We start from the raw sequence: 21,169 nt of genomic DNA, 5'->3' as shown, positions 1-21,169 counted from the left end.
ATACATTGATATGAATCAGCCATAGAGTTACATGTATTCCCCATCCCGATCCCCCCTCCCACCTCCCTCTCCACCCGATTCCTCTGGGTCTTCCCAGTGCACCAGGCCGGAGCACTTGTCTCATGCATCCCACCTGGGCTGGTGATCTGTTTCACCCTAGATAATATACATGCTGTTCTTTTGAAACATCCCACCCTCACCTTCTCCCACAGAGTTCAAAAGTCTGTTCTGTACTTCTGTGTCTCTTTTTCTGTTTTGCATATAGGGTTATCATCTTTCTAAATTCCATATATATGTGTTAGTATGCTGTAATGTTCTTTATCTTTCTGGCTTACTTCACTCTGTATAATGGGCTCCAGTTTCATCCATCTCATTAGAACTGATTTAAATGAAATCTTTTTAATGGCTGAGTAACATTCCGTGGTGTATATGTACCACAGCTTCCTTATCCATTCATCTGCTGATGGGCATCTAGGTTGCTTCCATGTCCTGGCTATTATAAACAGTGCTGCGATGAACATTGGGGTGCACGTGTCTCTTTCAGATTTGGTTGCCTCAGTGTGTATGCCCAGAAGTGGGATTGCCGGGTCATATGGCAGTTCTATTTCCAGTTTTTTAAGGAATCTCCACACTGTTTTCCATAGTGGCTGTACTAGTTTGCATTCCCACCAACAGTGTAAGAGGGTTCCCTTTTCTCCACACCCTCTCCAGCATTTATTGCTTGTAGACTTTTGGATAGCAGCCATCCTGACTGGCGTGTAATGGTACCTCATTGTGGTTTTGATTTACATTTCTCTGATGATGAGTGATGTTGAGCCTCTTTTCATGTGTTTGTTAGCCATCTGTATGTCTTCTTTGGAGAAATGTCTGTTTAGTTCTTTGGCCCATTTTTTGATTGGGTCATTTATTTTTCTGGAATTGAGCTGCAGGAGTTGCTTGTATATTTTTGAGATTAATCCTTTGTCTGTTTCTTCATTTGCTATTATTTTCTCCCAATCTAAGGGCTGTCTTTTCACCTTACTTATAGTCTCCTTTGTAGTGCAAAAGCTTTTAAGTTTCATTAGGTCCCATTTGTTTATTTTTGCTTTTATTTCCAATATTCTGGGAGGTGGGTCATAGAGGATCTTGCTGTGATTTATGTCGGAGAGTGTTTTGCCTATGTTCTCCTCTAGGAGTTTTATAGTTTCTGGTCTTACATTTAGATCTTTAATCCATTTTGAGTTTATTTTTGTGTATGGTGTTAGAAAGTGTTCTAGTTTCATTCTTTTACAAGTGGTTGACCAGTTTTCCCAGCACCACTTGTTAAAGAGGTTGTCTTTTTTCCATTGTATATCCTTGCCTCCTTTGTCAAAGATAAGGTGTCCATAGGTTCGTGGATTTATCTCTGGGCTTTCTATTCTGTTCCATTGATCTATATTTCTGTCTTTGTGCCAGTACCATACTGTCTTGATGACGGTGGCTTTGTAGTAGAGCCTGAAGTCAGGCAGGTTGATTCCTCCAGTTCCATTCTTCTTTCTCAAGATTACTTTGGCTATTTGAGGTTTTTTGTATTTCCATACAAATTGTGAAATTCTTTGGTCTAGTTCTGTGAAAAATACCATTGGTAGCTTGATAGGGATTGCATTGAATCTATAGATTGCTTTGGGTAGAATAGCCATTTTGACAATATTGATTCTTCCAATCCATGAACACGGTATGTTTCTCCATCTGTTTGTGTCCTCCTTGATTTCTTTCATCAGTGTTTTATAGTTTTCTATGTATAGGTCTTTTGTTTCTTTAGGTAGATATACTCCTAAGTATTTTATTCTTTTTGTTGCAATGGTGAATGGTATTGTTTCCTTAATTTCTCTTTCTGTTTTTTCATTGTTAGTATATAGGAATGCAAGGGATTTCTGTGTGTTAATTTTATATCCTGCAACTTTACTATATTCATTGATTAGCTCTTCAACTAGCATTTTAAAACTGAAAAACTTATGCTGTCCTTGCTTTATTTTTTTTAACACTCCCCTCTAGCCCCCTGAACAGTTTGACAGATTTCTGAGAACTTCCTTCTTTTTGCTTGGAAATTATATTTAATATTGCAGTGCAAATAAGATTTTACATATATCTAGTTTTGTTAATATGGTTAGCAATGCTTTATTATTGAGTAGATTACAACCCCCATATAATTGAGGACAGGAGGAGAAGGGGGCAACAGAGGATGAGCTGGTTGGATGGCATCACCAAGTCAATGGACATGAGTTTGAGCAAACTCCCGGAAATGGACAGGAAAGCCTGGCGTGCTGCAATCCATCCGGTCCCAAGAGTAGGACACGACTTGGTGACTTAACAACAACAGTTGAAAACTAGCTGCATTGCTAAATCTAATCTCATAAATTGAAGCTTGTTAATGAGTTTTACTTAGTCAACAAAAATGACCAGAAAATGGAAACAAAACTAAAAAACATGTCATTTGAATAATTATCACTGTATATTAGCATATTAAAATTTATGACTCTGAGAGATGTTTGAATTCCAAAGATAAATCTTATAGGCTTAAAATAGCTTATTGAGAACCAGATTTATATGCTTCCTTCAAAGCTCATATCTTTGATGAATGCATTTGAGTAATGGCACAATAAATAGTTGTGTAATACTTGTGTAACATTATGAAATAATATCCCTGGCTGCTTTTTCAGTTCAGTTCAGTTGCTCAGTCGTGTCTGACTGTGACCCCATGGACTGCAGCTTGCCAGCCTTCCCTGTCCATCACCAACTCTCGGAGGTTGCTCAGACTCATGTGCACTGAGTCAGTGGTGCCATTCAACCATCTCATCTTCTGTCATCCCCTTCTCCTCCTGCCTTCAGTCTTTCCCAGCATCAGGGTCTTTTCTAGAGAGTCAGTTCTTCGCATCAGGTGGTCAAAATATTGGAGCTTCAGCTTTAGCATCAGTCCTTCCGGTGAATATTCAGGACTGATTTCCTTTAGGATGGACTGGTTGAATCTCCTTGCAGTCCAAGGGACTCTCAAGAGTCTTCTCCAACACCACAGTTCAAAAGCATCGATTCTTTGGTGCTTAGCTTTCTTTATGGTCCAACTCTCACATCCATACTTGACTACTGGAAAAACTGTAGCTTTGACTAGATGGACCTTTGTTGGCAAAGTAATGTCTTTGCTTTGCAGTATGCTGTCTAGGCTGGTCATAGCTTTTCTTCCAAGGAGTAAGCGCCTTTTAATTTCATGGCTGCAGTCACCATCTACAGTGATAATGAAGCCCAAGAAAAGAAAGTCTCTCACTGTTTCCATTGTTTCTCATCTATTTGCCATGAAGTGATGGGACTGCATACCATGATCTTAGTTTTTTGAGTTTTAAGCCAGCTTTTTCACTCTCCTCGTTCACTTTCATTAAGGGGCTTTTTAGTTCCTCTTCGCTTTCTGCCATAAGGGTGGTGTCATCACCATATCTGAGGTTATTGATATTTCTCCCAGCAGTCTTGATTCCAGCTCTGCTTCATCCAGCCTGGTATTTCTCATGATGTACTCTGCATATAAGTTAAGTAAGCAAGGTGACAGTATACAGCCTTGACATACTCCTTTCCCAATTTTGAGCCAGTATTGTTACATGTCTGGTTCTAGCAGTTCCTTCTTCACCTGCATACAGATTTCTCAGGAGGCAGGTAAGGTGGTCCGGTATTCCTATCTCTTGAAGAATTTTCTACAGTTGTGATCCACACAGTCAAAGGCTTTAGCATAGTCAATGAAGCAGAAGTAGATGTTTTTCTGGAATTCTCTTGCTATTTTGTTGCTCCAGCGGATGTTGGCAGTTTGATCTTTGGTTCCTCTGCCTTTTCTAAATCCAGCTTGAACATCTGGAAGTTCTCAGTTCACATACTGTTGAAGCCTAGCTTGGAGAATTTTGAGCATTACTTTGCTAGCGTGTGAGATGAGTGCAATTGTGCAGTACTTTGAACATTCTTTGGCGTTGCCTTTCTTTGGGATTGAAATGAAAATTGACCTTTTTCAGTCCTTTGGTCAGTGTTGAGTTTTCCAGATTTGTTGGCATGCTGAGTGCAGCACTTCACAGCATTATCTTTTAGAATTTGAAATAGCTCAGCTGGAATTCTCTCACCTCCACTAGCTTTGTTCATCATAGTGATGCTTCTTAAGGCCCACTTGATTTTGCTTTTTAGTCTGTGTATATTTTGCATAGCTGAGGTTATATCTTAAGTGATAACTAAGTAAAAGTAGTATCACTGTGGAGGCCTTCTGTCTATAATTAGTAGATAAAGGGGAATTCATTTTCAGAGGATAAAATTCACAATTCTAATTGTAGCATTGATTATTCTTGAATAGTGGACATTAGAAGTGTGTATTCAAAACTAACAAATTCAGATTTTTTTGTGGTAGAATAGGGATTGAAAGTTGATTTTGTTTGACTTATTTTTAACATGCACCATTTTTTTAGCATTTTACAGAGTGAAAAATATAACAAATACCTAGGTACCTACCTTGTTAAATCTCAACATTTTGGGGTAATTTGCCACAATTAAAAAAAAAAATAAACCATTACAGAAATGATTGGTGCTGCCTGTGTACATTTCCCAGTTCTAACCCTCCTTCCTTTGAAGGATAGTTTCTTAAAGCATTATTTGTCAGAAAGGTTTCATTATTATTGCTATAATCAGTGAAATATTTTTGATCATACTGATATTAATAAGTTGACACCCATGCTTATTTATATAGCACCCATGGGAAATGTAGCAATCCATGTAAGTTTTCTAATCTCTAAAATAGGAATCATAATAGTGCAGTCATATATATGGAAACAGTTTACTCTGAAAATCTAAATCATAAAAGGTGTTACTCCAGTGTGCCAGTTATAATGGAAGCTTATGATGTTATATATTGAATATTTTTATTTTTCCATTTACATATAAATTTGTCATTATATAAATTCTTTCTGAAAGAGGATATGGAGTATTATTTTTACTGAATCTGGGTTATCACTCCAGGCATTAGTTCCTTTATTGTTACTGTATAATAGTTCATTAGGGATAATTATGAATTGTGGCATTGTCTGTGCCTTTCCTGAATGGCCTGGAGTTCTTGTCTTTTTGCATAGAGAAGTGGTGTATGGATTCTGGAGTCAGATGGATTGGGGTTTGAATCCTACCTTACAAATTGCTGTATATCTTGAGAGAGTCATGTAATCTTTTTGTGCCTCAGTTTCCTCACTGGTTAAATGGATGATGATACTGGCAGCTACCTCAGGATTCCTATGAGGAATGCCTGAATTAATATTAAATGGCCTTAAAACAGTCCCTGGTACTTTGAGTTATATTGAGTGTTAGCTCTAACTTAGCTAAGTAAGAGCAGTGTAAATGTAGAGGCCCTATTTCTATAAATTCAGTACAAGGGAAAGGAGGAATTCATTTTCAAAGGATAATATTTGCAGTCCTGAGAGCAGCATTTTTTCTAATCATAAAGTAGTTGATTTTAGATGCACAAAACTGTAATATATAGATCAAGTTTCATTACAACTGATTCTAAAAATGGTTTTGTTGATTGCAATAAAATTTTGCTTAATTTTTTTTATTCCTTAAAATAAATATAAGCTTGAGATTTTTTTCATAGTAAGAATTTCGTATTTAAAAGTAACAGTTACTAAGTGTTATCAAATATGGCTCAATATCAATGGTAACAGTTTTATCCAGTCATTTTTCCTTTTATGTAGAAGACATTGGGAAAGATTGAATTTCTTGCACTTTGTAACTGTTTCATTAAAAGAAGTGATTTTTATGGCATCATTTGTGTCCTAGTTTTTTTAAAAAATGAAATGATAATGATGAAGACTTCAAAAAAGATCTTGACTTATAAATTCTTCTTCTGTATAAAGTTCAACTTGTGTTTGTAATGTAGACTTAAGCTATATTTGTTTTCAGGATACGTATTTCTCATTTAATAGCTTAGAAACATAGGCAGTAATTGTTTTGGTGGAGTGAGCATGAAGAACCAATGAAATAATTGTTAACATATTACTGTATGAACTAATTTTTTTTACTGAAATTAGTGCCAATCCTTTATTTCCTAGGTCTATATTTGAACTGTGGGGTCATGGAAAGTGTCCAGAGGAGCTGTACAGTTCTCTTAAAAACTACCCTGTAGAGAAGATGGTACGTAGCAAATGTGGTTTTATATAAGCATATCTGTAGATACTGTACTATCTACATGTGTACTATGTACAAAACTTAAATAATTTATCTGCTCTTATTTTAGGTTCCATTTCTGCATTCAGGTTCTACATATAAAATAAAGATTCACACATTTAATAAAACATTGACACAAGAAGAAAAAGTCAAACGGATAGATGTAAGTGAATTTAGCAAAAACCAAAACCTGTGGTCGCAAAGAGCTGGACATGACTGAGCACACACCCAAAAGCAAAGCTAAAAGGACCTATGAGATTAATGTAAAATAGCCACCGTTGATGTGTAAGAATCCCCAATGTCTACTAAGTGCTTTTGTACCACATTATATGCTAAGCACTTTTCATGTTTTGTCTTATTTAATGCTGATACCAGACTTACAAGATAGGAATTATTATATAAGCACTATTTTTCCTTTTAGATATTTATATTATTTAGAGTTACTTTTATTTTTTAGGCGCTTGAATTTCTGCCATTTGAAGGGAAAGTAAATTTAAAGAAGGCACAACATGTATTTTCTATTTTGGAGGATTATGGTTTGGACCCAAACCACATCCCTGAAAAACCACATAATATTTATTTTGGTAGATGGGTAAGCAAGTGTTCTTTTTACCTGTTTTATTTTTCTTTAAAACTTAAATGTTAGTCCTTTGAATTGGACTCTTTATATGTAAAACTTGAAAGGAGCTGAAGAGTCAGAACTACTGTGTGAATTAAAATCAGTGGAAAATATGTGGTTGTGTGTTTTGTTTTTTCCAGAGATTCTGATGAAATGCAAGAGGATTATTATAAGATGTGGGGCCTAGGTAGGAGGTTACGTACCTGGAAACCTTAACCCAAAACTTGTCGGAAAGCGTGAACTACTTTTAAATAAAAGCAGAGAAAAGGCAGAGTGCTGTGACAGCAGGCTGCTCATTTGTGGAGCTCTGTGATTGAAGTTTCCATTCTTAAATGAAATTACTGCAGAACAGTTCTGCTCACTTCCCTAAGTCACTGAGTGGGCAAATGGAATCTGTGGTTTATGCTACGCGATATTGCTATTTAGGAGAATAACAGAGGTGGCTAGAGCTCCCTACCAGCTCCTGGAATAATTGCATTCAAATTCAATTCAAATTTACTTTGAAAAGCAGAAGTAAATGGGAACACACTAAGAAATAAAAAGTGTATGTCCGTAACTGCCTCAGTCACATTTTTACATGAAGCAGTGATTAAGTGGAAAGAAGTTATTGTCATCAAGATACTGTGGGTTTAATTTGAATAATTATTTTAAATCTATTTTGTAGATTTATACTTATTGAAAAATATCTCTGATCTAGATTGCAGATGGGCAGAGAGAGCTTATTGAGTCATACAGTGTCAAAAAGAGACACTTTATTGGAAATACAAGCATGGATGCTGGTTTATCATTCATCATGGCCAACCATGGAAAAGTGAAAAAAAATGATATTGTATTTGACCCATTTGTTGGAACAGGTATTTTTATTTAATTGTTTTTAACTAATGTAGCGATGTTACTTGTTTATATTAGCCAAGAGCATAGTATTATTTTTGCTAAAAGATTACAATAATTTTTTATTTATCACTAAGAGACAACCACATATTTGTATAATAGCTAGTATTTGACATTTTTGCTACTTCTAAAGATAATACTGAAAGAATTCTGTGGGCACTGTTTTTATTTTTATTAAATTTTTTAGAATTTTGTGGAGTTTTTCCCCCTAAGTAAACCACTAAGGGGAGCATACCATTCATTATAGAAATGTTGTAAAGCTTTATAGTTTCTTTATATAGGATATTTCTTATTATACTTGATTAAAAAATCAGGAAAACTTGAGGAAGAAAGACTTGAGTGACATGATTTTAAAAAATATTCATCTTTTAAAATTGGCAATCATATACTTATATAAAAAGTGGTTAATGTGCCTTATCTTTGGCTTGTGGAGGTTCACATGTGGAGTTTGAAAATAAGAAAAGTGACTGAGTATCAATGGCCTAGAGCGTGACTGCTGAGGCCATGACCTGGGTTTTGTCCGCACTTGATTGGGTGTCCTTGTAGTTAACTTTGTGTGGAAGTCCAAGGATATTTCAGCTGAGTCTGAGGACATTTTCCTGCTTCAACCCATTTTTCTTCCATCTTGCCTATGTTTATGGAGTACTCACAATTAGGTTCACCTGACTAAATTCACTCTGTTCAGATTCTGTGGGAATAAATTGTGTGCGTTTGGACTTTCTCACTGTAGTGGTCTTTCCCTGTCAGAAACTCACCAGAAACTGTAAGCAGTGATGATGCAGGAGCTCCCATTTGTTGAATAGGAAGCATGTCAGGTACTAGCTGAGAACTCTAAGGTTACTCTCTAGTTTAACTCTTTACAGCTGCTGAAATTGAGATACTCTACAAAACCTTCCTGAGATTATGGCACAGAGAGAGAGAGTAAATGACTTGCCCAAAGTTGTGCGTTGTATAAATCTCATGGGTTTCAAACTCAAGCAGACTGACCCCAGAGCTCAGTGCCCTTTCTGTCATAGCACTGCCTGTCTCAGCATTAGGGTCTGCCAGCCAGCTACTGTACCATAAACTAACGTGAGGAATACAGCACATGAGGAGCAAATAGAATCACGGTCAAGAGGTTTCTGAGTGATGGAATAATTTCCTGAGTTGTTAGATCAGTCTTGGTGCATCTCTGCTCCACTCCTCCGTTGTCTGTCTATATCCTACCCTCAACACATTACCCATTCCTTTCTTTCCTATCCTGATCATCCTAAGTGCCTCCCCAACTCTTTGAACTTGACAGGAAATAATACCAAACTTAGGGAAATGTTAACAAGAATAAAAACAAGAGAAAGAAAACCTACATATTCTTGACCCAGAGTGGACTGCTGTTAAAATTTGGCATTATTTGCTTTATCACTTACTTTCTCATTATGTTTTATATACACAGTATTTTTCTTTCTGTACCATTTGAAAGTAAGTTGCATCCATTATACTCCTTTACCTCTCAAACACTTTAATATATATTTCTTGATGATAAGTATATTCTCTTACATAATCACAGTATAGTTTTCACTGTTAGTAAACATACTTTTCATATGGCACTTTAGTGTTGGTATTTAGTGTTCCATTTTTGTTGGTTGACTCATGAATGTCCTTTATACCATCTTTTTTTCTTTTTCATTCTAGCATCAGGTACTGTATTTTGTTGTCAGCATTTCTTTGATCCCTTGGTATGGAGTATATCCGAAGTCTTTTTCTTTTATGAAACTTGGAATATTATCCCTCCTCTCTTTATTTTTTATCCAGAATATTCCTTATTTTGGGTAATTTGATGTTTCCTTATGGTTAGATTAAGGGGTCATACTTTCCTGGCTCGACCACTGCATTAGTAATTTTGTGTCCACTAATTCTTACTATTTTTTTTTCTTGCAGTTAATAGGCAGTCTGTATGGAGACACACCAAGATCTTGTAAATGTTCTATTCTAAACATCTGAATCACCCCCACCCCTCTGGTTGTCACGTTTAGCGCTGATTGACAGTTCTCGCCCACACCAGTCTTGACTTTGGCTACAAAGGGATGATTTTCTGTCTTCAGCACTACCTCCAGTGGATACCTGTCTTATTATAAGCAAAAGCTCTTTCTTTTTCTTTGTATTCATTTATCTATTGTTAATAAGAATTAGTGGATTTCCCTTCCTTTTCCCAAGTGGTCTTTAATTCATTTTTTTCTTAACTATTTTATTGCTCAAATTGTCCCAGATTTGCCATGTGCGAGCCCTTTCATATTGGATCTGTCTTTGTGATATGTTCCTGTAGTCTTTTTTTTTTTTAAGCACCTCCTTCTTCTTTCTGGCTCATTTCCTACCTCCCCAGACCCTGGGATCAGTCATTTCTCTTTGAAATTCTTATTTCTTTTAGTGGGGAATGGTATTAGAAACCAAGATCTAGGTACTAGGTATTTTTGCTTCTACACCCTTTCAGCAGACAACTTGGAAATGCATGTGTGTATATATATACATACATATATATATAATATATATAAGTGCATATGCAAATACACATATTCATGCATACATACTGTATGTATACATAACTAAACATATATGCATAGTTTAGAACTTGTGAGTTCTCACATATACTACAAATTCTACTCTAACTTTATAGGTTTCTTTTTTCACTTAACAGTATTTCCTAGAAATCACTTCCTTTAGTTCATAGAGATTGTTTTCATGTATTTTATAGCGTACTCCATGGATTTGAAATGAAATGAAAGTCGCTTAGTTGTGCCTAACTCTTTGTGACCCCATGGACTATACAGTCTATGGAATTCTCCAGCCCAGAATACTGGGTAGCCGTTCCCTTCTCCAGGGGATCTTCCCAACCTAGGGATTGAACTCAGTCTCCTGCGTTGCAGGCAGATTCTTACATACTGTAATTTATTCAGACAATCTCCTAAGCTTGGATATAGGTAGTTTCCCACATTCACAGTTATAAATAATGCTTACAATGAATAATCTTTATATATATATACTTTTATAGTGTTGGAAATATAGCTCTAGGGTAAATTCCTAGAATTAGGAAATCAGGTTGAAGAGTATATGTGTGTGTAATTTTGTTAAATGTGGCGACGTTACTCTCCATTATGGCATTTTGCTTGCTTGCCAGCAATGTATAGGAGTCCCTGTTCCCCTACAGCCTCACCATCAGAGTGTATTATCAGGCTTTTGAAATTTGCCAGTCCATTGGGTGAAAATGTTATCTCAGTGTAATCTTAATTTATATTTTTCTTATTATGAGTGAAGTCTAATAACTTTCTATTTTAAGGACTAGCTGTGAAACTTTTTTTGAATTTTCTTAAAGTCATTTCCCTATTGTTCTGTAGATATTGTGGTCTCCCCCCTTATTTTTAAAAATACTTTGTATTTTAGTCCCCCTCTTTTTTTTTCCTGTTTTAAGTATATAAATATATAAAATATTTTATCTCAGCTTGCCATTTTTCTTTTGACTTTGCATATAACTGTCTTTTTAAAAAAAATTTTTTTTAAACCAGGCAATAGCTTTCCCTACATCCAAGTTATAGAGGAATTCAGCTATGGTTTCTTCAGTAGTTTGATTTTTTTCCTTTTAGATTTCTGATGCATTTGGAATTTATTTTCTTGTTTGCTGTGAGGAATAAATCTAATTTGTCTTTTTCCAAATGCTAACCCTCTATTAATTATCTTGTTCTTGGATTTCTAAAACCTTTTTCTGGGGAGTGATTTTTTTTTTTTAATGAGATACATACATGTACGTGTTTAATATGCGTGTGCACACACATAGGCACTATCATAAAGTTTAAAAATAGTTACTAGTATGGGTAAAATTTTCTTTCCTTGACATGGATGAGGCTGGGCATATTATGAAATGCTAACTTCCATAGCAGTCAAGATGTTGACTACTGTCCCTTATTTGCTTTAGGGCAGGTCTTTAGAGTGAGGGACATATCTTGGTCATTTGAGTGTTTGTACAGGACAGTTACAGAGGATAAGATGGTTGGATGGCATCACCGATTCAATGGACATGAACTTGCGCAAACTCTGGGAAATGGTGAGGGACAGGGGATAGGGAAGCCTGGTGTGCTGCAGTCTGTGGGGTCTCGAAGAGTCGAACATGATTTGGCAACTGAACAATGACAACATAAGGACAGTTAATGGAGAATTAATTGCACTATGTGGGACAGTTAATGAAAAATTGCAGGAGGATCTTTGTAAAGACATTGATAAAATACATTTCATAATTTGTGTTTTTTGTTTAAGTGTAGCTTTAAGACTTTAGCTTTTAGTGCTTTTGTTTTAAAACTGGTGCTCAGTTAGTCCTACTGTTTGCAACCCCATGGTCTGTAGCCCACCAGGCTCCTCTGTCCATGGAATTTTCCAGGCAAGAATACTGGAGTGGGTTGCCATTTCCTTCTCCAGGGAATCTTCCCCACCCAGGGGTCAAACTCACATCTCCTGCATTGGCAAGTGCATTTTTTTTTTTTTACCACTGGCTCCACCTTTAAAACTGATAATGGCTAGTAATTGTGAACAGGCAAGAATTTTTAAGCAGTTTGTCCTCTTTCCTGGGCCTTTTCTCTCTTTGATGGGTAGTACCTTCTGAAGGATTGGAGAAATAAGCAGCCCAGTGCTTTCCTCCATGGTCATAGTTTTTCACACACTATTGGCTATTTTTGTCCTTTTTCCTTTTTAGTTTTTGTTTGTTTGTTTTTAAATTTAAGTGTGTGCAATCCCTTTTCTGTTTTAAAGATAGAAAATTGATATTTATTAGTTTCCTAAATGCTTTCCCCATAGACTACTTATGATTTGGGATATTTTCAAGGTTATAGACTAGGTTAGAGAACTTCTGGGAAGTTGAAAGGAGAGATATAATCTTTTCCTACCTAAATACCTTTCCCTTTTTCTTTTAGACAGTCTGCTGTCTTGTCTAGCATAACATTATAAGTTGCAGAAACACACTGTTCATTTCTGTTTCAGCAAATATGTAGATTCTCATTGTAGTAAGGGTTTTGTTTTTTTTTTTAAAGTTTTGTATCTCCATTTTTCCAAGGGAGAAGATACATATCCTGGATCAGCTCTCAGTAATTAGAAAGTACTGCTATTCTAATATGAACATCACTAAAGGAGTGATGAGGATGCATCAGTTGAATACCTATGTCACAGGCTGACCTGTGAGGTGTTATAAGACTTGTGAATGGTATATAACTCTTAACTGAGTGTGTACCCTTACTTAATCTAATTTGTTTAATAACAAATTTTTACTTTTGTGTATCTAAGTAGCAACCTAATAGATATTTACTTCAGTTGCTGCTGATCCTAGAGGAGGTTATCTGATTATAGACCACCATAACAGCAGAGAGAGTGAGTTTTAAGTCCTTACTCTTACCAGTTACTATGTGACTTTGAGTAAAATTCTTAACTGGTCTGGGCCTCAATTTCATCATTTGTAAAATTATAGTAAGTAATATATTGTGAGGGTAAATGAGGTAATATATGTATATGAACTTCTTAGGAAATTGTGTGATGCATGGTAGACAGTGAACTGTACAGTTTATCATTTTTTAATTATTTTGTTAAGCACTGAGATCCTTTTTGGTGAAAGATGTTAGATATAGCCAATATTGAATTGTTACAATGAACAATTTGGCTATGAGTTCATTTCCTAGTTCCTTCTTTGACTGATTTCCAAGATATTCATAATTTGCAAATTATGGCAGCAAAAAAAGTAATTGAGGGTTAAAATTGTAAACTTCTGTTTCCTTGTTTATAATGAAAATAATTGGCATAAGTGTCTGCCAGTGTCTGCAGGGGCAGTGACATAGCTCTGCAGCCATAGCTCAGATTCCTTTCCCTTTCTCCTTTCTCAAATGAATCAACTCCTTTAGTGGAGAATATACCCAGGAGACTGGTTGTGTATTCCTTGGCTTCTTCTGCCTTCAGGTGGCCCATAGGTATAAAAAAGAGTAAAATTGTAAAATTTTATCTTTGCAGAATGATAGGTGTGAGACAAGGGTGTTGAGATAACCACTGTCCTAGCTCTGGGAAGAGACTGTGAAGAGAAGAGGAAGTTAGGAGAGAGACAATGGATCTCTGTAGGTCTTTCAATAGTTTCTGCTTCCCATTTGATTCACCACTCTGTAGTCCCATTTTTGGTAGAATTTCTGTTTTCTGGCATTATCCTTTTGCATAAGCTGCCAGTTTATTAGAGTTCTCTGTATTTTGTTTTCTTCTTTTAGGGTAACATAGGTGAAGTAGTATCACAATTTTTCCTCCTTTTCTTTCAGCAAAACCAAATCCCAGTTATGATTTTCACATTTTGTATAGCTTTCCACTTAAATCTTTATGGGTGAAAATCATAAATTAATTTCTCCATTTTATAAAGTTCAGTTATGTGTCTGTTTGCCTATAAGATATTGCCCGAACCTTAAACTGGTTACTGTTTAAGTAATAAGAAATTAAAACACTGGTTTACTAGTCTAGATCACACTGTGGTATTTTTACACTTGATACCATAATGAGAAATTGGGTGAATTGCATTATCTGCCCCCTCAACACTTCACCCCTCCTTTTTTATTGCCCCTTCCACCAAAAAGCTTCCAAGGAAACTCCATCTGAGGTATAACTAAATGCAAAAATGCTTCAATTTAATTGAAATAAAATGAGATGATTAACAATGATTACCCAGTGACCAGAGAAGCTAACTTACAGTGATTTTGTTTAAAACTTGAAAAAATTTAAAGAGTACAAAGTTAACTAACAGATGTAGTCTAACAGATTATTCATCTCCTTTCAGCAGTGTACTCTAAATTGGGTCTTCTCAAAGCTCACTCTAACCAAATGGATAAGGTTCTGTTTAAGGAAGCACAGGAAAGCTTTTCTGTTCCCCTTGACAACTAGTTCTTCTAGGTGAGTATCTGCTTTAATTGGCAGAATTGTAGTAATGCCTCATAATTTGGATGAAGTGGTTTTTTTTTTTTTAATGAGTATTTCAAGTCATTACATACAGTATCTTTCCTAAATTTTGACTGTTCCATTTATAGGCTAAGAATTAGGAGGTCTTACTTTACCTCCTCAAACAAATGCTTTTTGTAGTTCGTATGGGGGAACCTAGGTTTTGATTTCTGCTGTGCTGTTAGGCTTCCATCTCTCTTACTCATGGCTCCACTAGGAAGTAGTCAGTTATTTTTCATCGAGCAAAGTATTTTTAAGTACGTTACCAAACTATGTTTTAAATGACTATGGAAGGAACACGATTTATAGATAGATATAGATCTATATCTCTATAGATACATAGATCTATATCTATCTATAAATCTTAAAACAAGATTTATAGATCTTGACCCTCTGGAGGCACTACCCATCTTAATTTTAATTGCATTTCAAAAGGATAGAATGGAAAGAGCCCTAGTTATTTCCTCGTATCCAAGTTCATCCATCGTCTTAAGTATATGTTTCTGTATATTTCTGATTTCATGTTGACTGGCAGATCTTTCTGCAGTAAAGCTATTAGGATTTACCCAACCACTAAGAACATTTTTAGTTTGGGTAATTTAAAAAGTGAAGTTCACTGAAAAGAACAGGTATTAACTTTGTGAATTCTTGTTCTTAAACAATTTAAAAATATTATTACCTTTTGTTTTTCATTAAGGGTTTCATTAATTTTTAATTTCTATTAGGATTTTTTTCCATATAAACTGGTCGTACCTACCAAGTTACTTAGTCCCCTCAGATTGGATTAGGACATTTGTTTTTTCTTTGTTTATAGCACTAGGTAAAAAGATTTGTTGTGTTAACTATTTGTGTTTATGTCTGATAATAGTTATTCAGAAATTTGTATTTACAGTTTAAAATGAGATAATTACCTCACTGATTATAGGAGTAACTGTTACTTGTCCTCATATTTTAATTTTTGTAACAATTAATCTCATATATTAATTATGCCCTCTTTAAGTTTATCTGAAACTCTGACTTCAGTGAGAATTAAGCTCAATTGTCAGAACTTACTTATTGCCAGCTCTTTGTGTAGCAGCCTTATATGTTTATTTGTAAGAAGGGAGCAAGATGCTTTTACATAGACTTCTCAAAAATAAAAGGAAAATGTCTAAACACCTTATTTTCACCAAAAAAATGAATAATTTTCCCAAAGTAGTGCTGGGAATTTTCAAGTAGTAATGCCAGGACATATATTAATTTCTTGCTTTCTAACCAGGGTGATGAGCACAGGTTAGGAGTTTTTTTCATCCTGAAGCCTATTAAATATGGCCAGAACCAAGGTCATTCCAGGGTACTCTGCCTATAGCTAGTTTGTAAGAATCTGGATCAGATTAAATAGAGGAAGAAATAAGAGTCTGGGACTTTCTGGTTAACAAATCACAATTGTGTGATTTTTTTCAGGTGGCCTTCTGATAGCTTCTGCTCATTTTGGTGCATACGTATATGGGACAGATATAGACTACAATACTGTTCATGGCTTGGGTGAGTAGTGGTTCTAGACAGTGTTATAGTCTTTCCTCTATAACAAATGAGCAAATGAGTCTTTGCTCTTGTACCAAATGTGCCTTTAAAATACTTAAATAATTATGTATGGCGTTATACATCTGTTTTTAATGTTAAAATATAGAAAATATAGAGTTGTGATATAATATAGTTTTAGTTATTTTTACAACAGTAAGACGTTTCATTGGGTATCTGCTTTTCATGAAGTTATCCAGTGAGCAAAATGACCTCCCAGGGGAACTAAAGATGAATAACAAAAAGCCCTTCTCTCAGAGCTATTTTTGGTCTTAGATTTTTAAAAAGTAGGCAATCAATAAGGTTGTAAAACTTTAGGGCTGGGAAAAAAGTAGGAGAGGGACTAACTAAGCCTTTTGTAATTAGTGTATTCACCTTAGTAAAACATAGTTTCTATTTAAAAATTATCACCATTCTTTTGTTCAGCAGTCATTTGTTATGTGTATACTTGATTAAGTACTCTAGTCCTTGAGTACCCTATATGTTTTTGATTTCATAATTGACCAAAACATCTTCAAAGCAGTTAAGGTGACAGTAACTTTAAAGATTCTGCATTAGACTGAGAGCAATGTGAAATAAACATTGGCTTGCTTTTGAGGCAATTTTGGAAAACACTTTTAAAATCTAGAAGCTATGCTAATGAAGTGTGATTGTATGAAATTGAATCAATCTAAAAATATTTCTTTATACCTAACAAAAATGTAAAGTTTCTTTGATTTTGAAATTGTATTTATGTTACTGTTTCATCGTTGTAGCTAGAATCAGCCTGTAAAACATGCTTTTTATTTTTCTCACCCAGTGTAAATTGCTCTATAGGTGAGAATTTATTAGACTTCCTTTTCTTGAGGTAATTTGATATATTGTATTTGATGAACTGCCTTTTTTCCTACCTTGACTGTAAGGAATTTAGTACTATAATGAGAATGAATAACATTTTATAAAGTTCACCTAAATGGGCTAACTAGAAAAAGATAGTCTCTGTTTGTAGTATTTTAGCATAGACAGAGTGCCAAGAATTATTCCTGTTTGCTTTTAGTACAAACAGTATGTTTGCTGTAAGGATATTGTCCTATGTGCTTCATTTTAAATTTTCTTTTTATAACTCTGATGAGTTATGTTTAAAAGTTATGTGATAACCTCTCAGTCTGCTTGGTCCTGTGCTTCTCATCTCTTACTATACTCTCAAATACTTCCAAATTTCTTCTATTTTAAAAATGCAAAACTTTTTCTATCAGCCCTGTAGAGGCCCTCCTCCTAGCTACTACTTTGTTTTCCTCTTGTTTGCCAAAGTGCTTCTTAAAAAGACTAGTATTTACTTGTTATTTCCTCTTTTTCATCTTTTTTTTTTTTTCCCCTTTTTCATCTCTTAACTGTCTTCTACCTGTTCTCCAGCTTCCATGCTTACTGAAAGCTCAGGTCTGCAGTATTGGGCAGTGTTGACCTTCATAATGCCTCCCTTGGTTTCCTTCAGTGACTTCACTGGGTGGTACTTTGATTTCTTTGTCTGTTTCTTTCTCAGTTTCCTGAAGGCCCTGCGGTTTTCTTCAGTGTCTATTTACATGTTGCTTTTCACCAGGCATCTTTGTTGACCCCTTCTATCACATTACATACTGTGCAGAGTCATGTCATTTATCTTTTAATTTTTAGGTTTCGTTTTTATTGTGAAGTAGATCGTAATACAGAGGAGCTTATAAAAATAGAGAAATTATAGAACAAACATATAACTGCCACTTACATTAATAAAAAATATCATTCATTCTTATACATTTAGCTTAAGTTTATTTACTGATACCTCCCAGTGTGTATATATATTTCTGGCCTCTAGCTCCCTGCTGAATATCTCTTTCTGAATCTTCTACAGTACCTCAAGGTATATCGAGATTGATGTATTTTAAATGAATTTCATCTTTTTTCCTAGGCTTGTTTTTCTTCTTGCTTCCTCAGATCTTAATTGATGATGTCATCATCTCCTCATGTCTCCAAACTAAAACTTTTGAACTTCCCTTGAGCCCCCACTTTAACCTTTCATATCTCGTGTTTCCCTTTTACTTCCTGTCTCCATGGTCACTGCTACTGCATTTCCGAAGTTAACTCTCTTCATTTCTGCTCCATTTACCTGGTTCATCAGTATTTCTTCATTGCTAGAGGAAAAGGACCATGTTCTATTCAGCCCTATATCTATTTTTTTCATTTATGTATTTTTAATTGAAGGATAGTTGCGTTACAGTATTGTGTTGGTTTCTGCCAAACCAGCCCTGTATCTTTATTAGTGTGCTTTGAATGCATTAATTATTGAGTGAGTGTTTTAAGACCATTTTACATGAAAGGATAATTAGACAACACTACAATTTGCTGTTCAGAATATTTTTTATAATAAGTTAAAATAAAAATAATTGTTCATTTTTATAAATTTAAAATTTTAAACAAAAGCAGGTTCTGTTTGAGTTAATGTAGGTTCGGATGAGCTAAGCATTGCTTTTAGCTAAGTGACAAGAGTTAAGAATGTTGTTTGTTAGTTCTGTTTTCCTTTTTCTTTCCCTTTAGGAAAGGCTAGTAGGAAAAACCAGAAATGGAGAGGACCGGATGAAAACATTAGGGCAAATCTTCGTCAGTATGGTTTAGAGAAGTATTACCTTGATGTCCTGGTTTCAGATGCATCTAAACCTTCGTGGAGGAAGGGCACATATTTTGATGCAATCATCACTGATCGTAAGTATGTTTTTATACCAAAGTAAGAGTAGCATTGGGTTCCTAAGGTCTTTTACATTTAATGTACAAAATGTATAAGTACAACAGAAAAGAGCCAACTTGTACTAGCATTCCCCCCACTCCTGACTTCTTCACATCATGAGAAGGAAAAAATTATAAATGTGGGGCAGGACACCAATTTAGCTACATGGTTTTGTTTTTCTAAACTATGTATATTAACTTGTCACCCCTTTTTTCTCTTCAGCTTATTTTTAAGACATAAATTTGTTTTTATATTTGTTTTATGTTTAACTGTAGTTGGTTGTTACTATACCAACTAGAGCCAATATATCATTTGCAATTATGGGATCAGATTTTGGAGAAGAAAGTTTCAGGTATCTCAGATTTTCTGTGTCTGACTTTTTGTGTTTGTTGTTGTTGTTATGCCCATTGTAACTGGCATCTTCTTCCTAGAGTTATGAGAAATCTGGAGTTGTGTGAGCGACTGGGATTGTGAACCCACTGAGCTTCAGGAATGTGCATAGGAACTTGTTTTCTCTTGCCTTCTGAGTTCTTGGGCTTGTCAGGCATCCTGTCTAAGAATAGATCTGCCTTTTCTGTAGTCTCTGACTGTAAATCTGTACATAGTGGCAAGCTGTATCTCACCCCTTCCATCTCAGACCTCTTCAGTTCTTTGGTAACTTAGGTGGTTTTAGATCCACCAAAAGGAAAATTACCAAGGCATTACAATGATAGCTCAGTTGGTAAAGAATCCGCCTGCAATGCGGGAGACCCTGGTTTGATTTCTGGGGCTGGGAAGATCCACTGGAGAAGGGATAGGCTACCCACTCCAGTATTCTTGGGCTTCCCTTGTGGCTCAGCTGGTAAAGAATCTGCCCACAATGTAGGAGACCTGGGTTTGATCCCTGGGTTGGGAAGATCCCCTGGAGAAGGGAAAATCTATCCCCTCCAGTATTCTGGCCTGGAAAATTCCATGGACTACATACAGTCCATGAGTTCTCAAAGAGTTGGGCACGTTGTAAAGTCACTATGAATATACTTACGGAAATTGGGTGGCTTTTTATTTATAACCTACGGTATTACTTGCTGTCACTCTATATGTATTTATAAAAATATGTAGTTTTGTTCCTGATCAGTTGAGAGTAAGTTGTGTCCATCTTGGCCCCTTACCTTCCTACACTCCAGTGTGTATTTCCTAAGAATAGGGGTAGGCTCTCAGATAGCCAGAGAGCATGCATGCTCAGTCCTGTCCAACTCTTTGCAATCCCATGGACTGCAGGCTGCCATGCTTCTCTGTCCACGGGATTATCCTAGCGAGAATAACTGGCGCAGGTCACCATTTCCTCCTCTAGGGGACCGTCTCAACCCACAGATCGAACCTGTGCTCCTGCATTGGCAGGCAGATTCTTTGCGACTGAGCCTGGGAAGCCCTAGATAGCCAGAGTAGTTATGAATTTCAGTGAGTCAGTGCAGTGCTTTAACCTGTAGTTTCTCATTCAGTTTTGTTGGTCTACCCAGTAATACTCCTTTATAGCATGTTTTTCCCTGAAGTACAGTATCCAGTCTAATGTCACGCATTGCTTTCAGTAGTCATATCTTTAGGGCCTCCTTTAATTTGTAGCATTTCCACAGCCTTCCTCTGTCTTGCGTGATGTTGACATTTTGAAGAACACAGCCACCTGCCTGCCTGCCCTCTCAGTGTCAGCGAGAGTGTCCCTCTCGTTGCGTTCTCTGCTGGGATGGTGCACAGGGGCTGTGTCCTTCCTGGATGTCACACCTGGAGGCACGTGGTGTCCACCTGCTTGGCAGTGGTGATGGGGTGACCTTTGACTGTCCGTGTTCCCTGCGCTTTCTCTCTAGCTCCGTATGGTATTAGAGAATCTACAAGAAGAACAGGTTCCCAGAAGGAAATACCAAAGGGAATAGAAAAATGGTAAGTGAATATTAAATATGATATATTACCACCTTGGGAAGAAGCGTATTGCTTCTTTTTAATTAACTGCGTTTAATAGTGTTAGTTTTTCACTGGTTTTTAAGTTTTTCACTGATTCTGAAATTTTGTTTTGTCTAGTCCAGAAAGCCACGTTCCTGTTTCCTTGAGTTATCATCTGAGTGATATGTTTTTTGACCTGTTAAACTTCTCAGCAGAGACCCTCGTATTAGGTGGAAGACTGGTCTATTGGTTACCAGTATACACACCAGAGTATGTAATAATAATAATTTTACTTTTAATTT

The 21,169-nt window shown here is 35.9% G+C and overlaps 1 protein-coding gene across 3 annotated transcripts in view; it reads left to right on the top strand.

Annotated features, from left to right (window-relative positions):
- Positions 1–21,169, top strand: part of TRMT11 (tRNA methyltransferase 11 homolog) — a 60,362-nt gene that overhangs the window by 11,301 nt on the left and 27,892 nt on the right. For 2 of the 3 annotated variants that reach the window (XM_061131433.1, XM_061131435.1), the window contains 8 exons: positions 6,072–6,153; positions 6,257–6,349; positions 6,644–6,778; positions 7,503–7,659; positions 16,109–16,189; positions 18,770–18,934; positions 20,795–20,867; positions 21,006–21,137. In XM_061131433.1, coding sequence (XP_060987416.1) covers positions 6,072–6,153; positions 6,257–6,349; positions 6,644–6,778; positions 7,503–7,659; positions 16,109–16,189; positions 18,770–18,934; positions 20,795–20,867; positions 21,006–21,137 — 918 coding nt within the window. The remainder of the gene's footprint in view (positions 1–6,071; positions 6,154–6,256; positions 6,350–6,643; positions 6,779–7,502; positions 7,660–16,108; positions 16,190–18,769; positions 18,935–20,794; positions 20,868–21,005; positions 21,138–21,169) is intronic. The other variant, XM_061131434.1, reaches the window with a different exon arrangement.

The sequence above is a fragment of the Dama dama genome, chromosome 28, assembly GCF_033118175.1.
Source record: "Dama dama isolate Ldn47 chromosome 28, ASM3311817v1, whole genome shotgun sequence".
In the NCBI taxonomy this organism is placed as follows: Eukaryota; Metazoa; Chordata; class Mammalia; order Artiodactyla; family Cervidae; genus Dama; species Dama dama.
The sequence above is the reverse complement of the archived record's forward strand: the minus strand, read 5'-3'. Positions and strand labels throughout refer to the sequence as shown.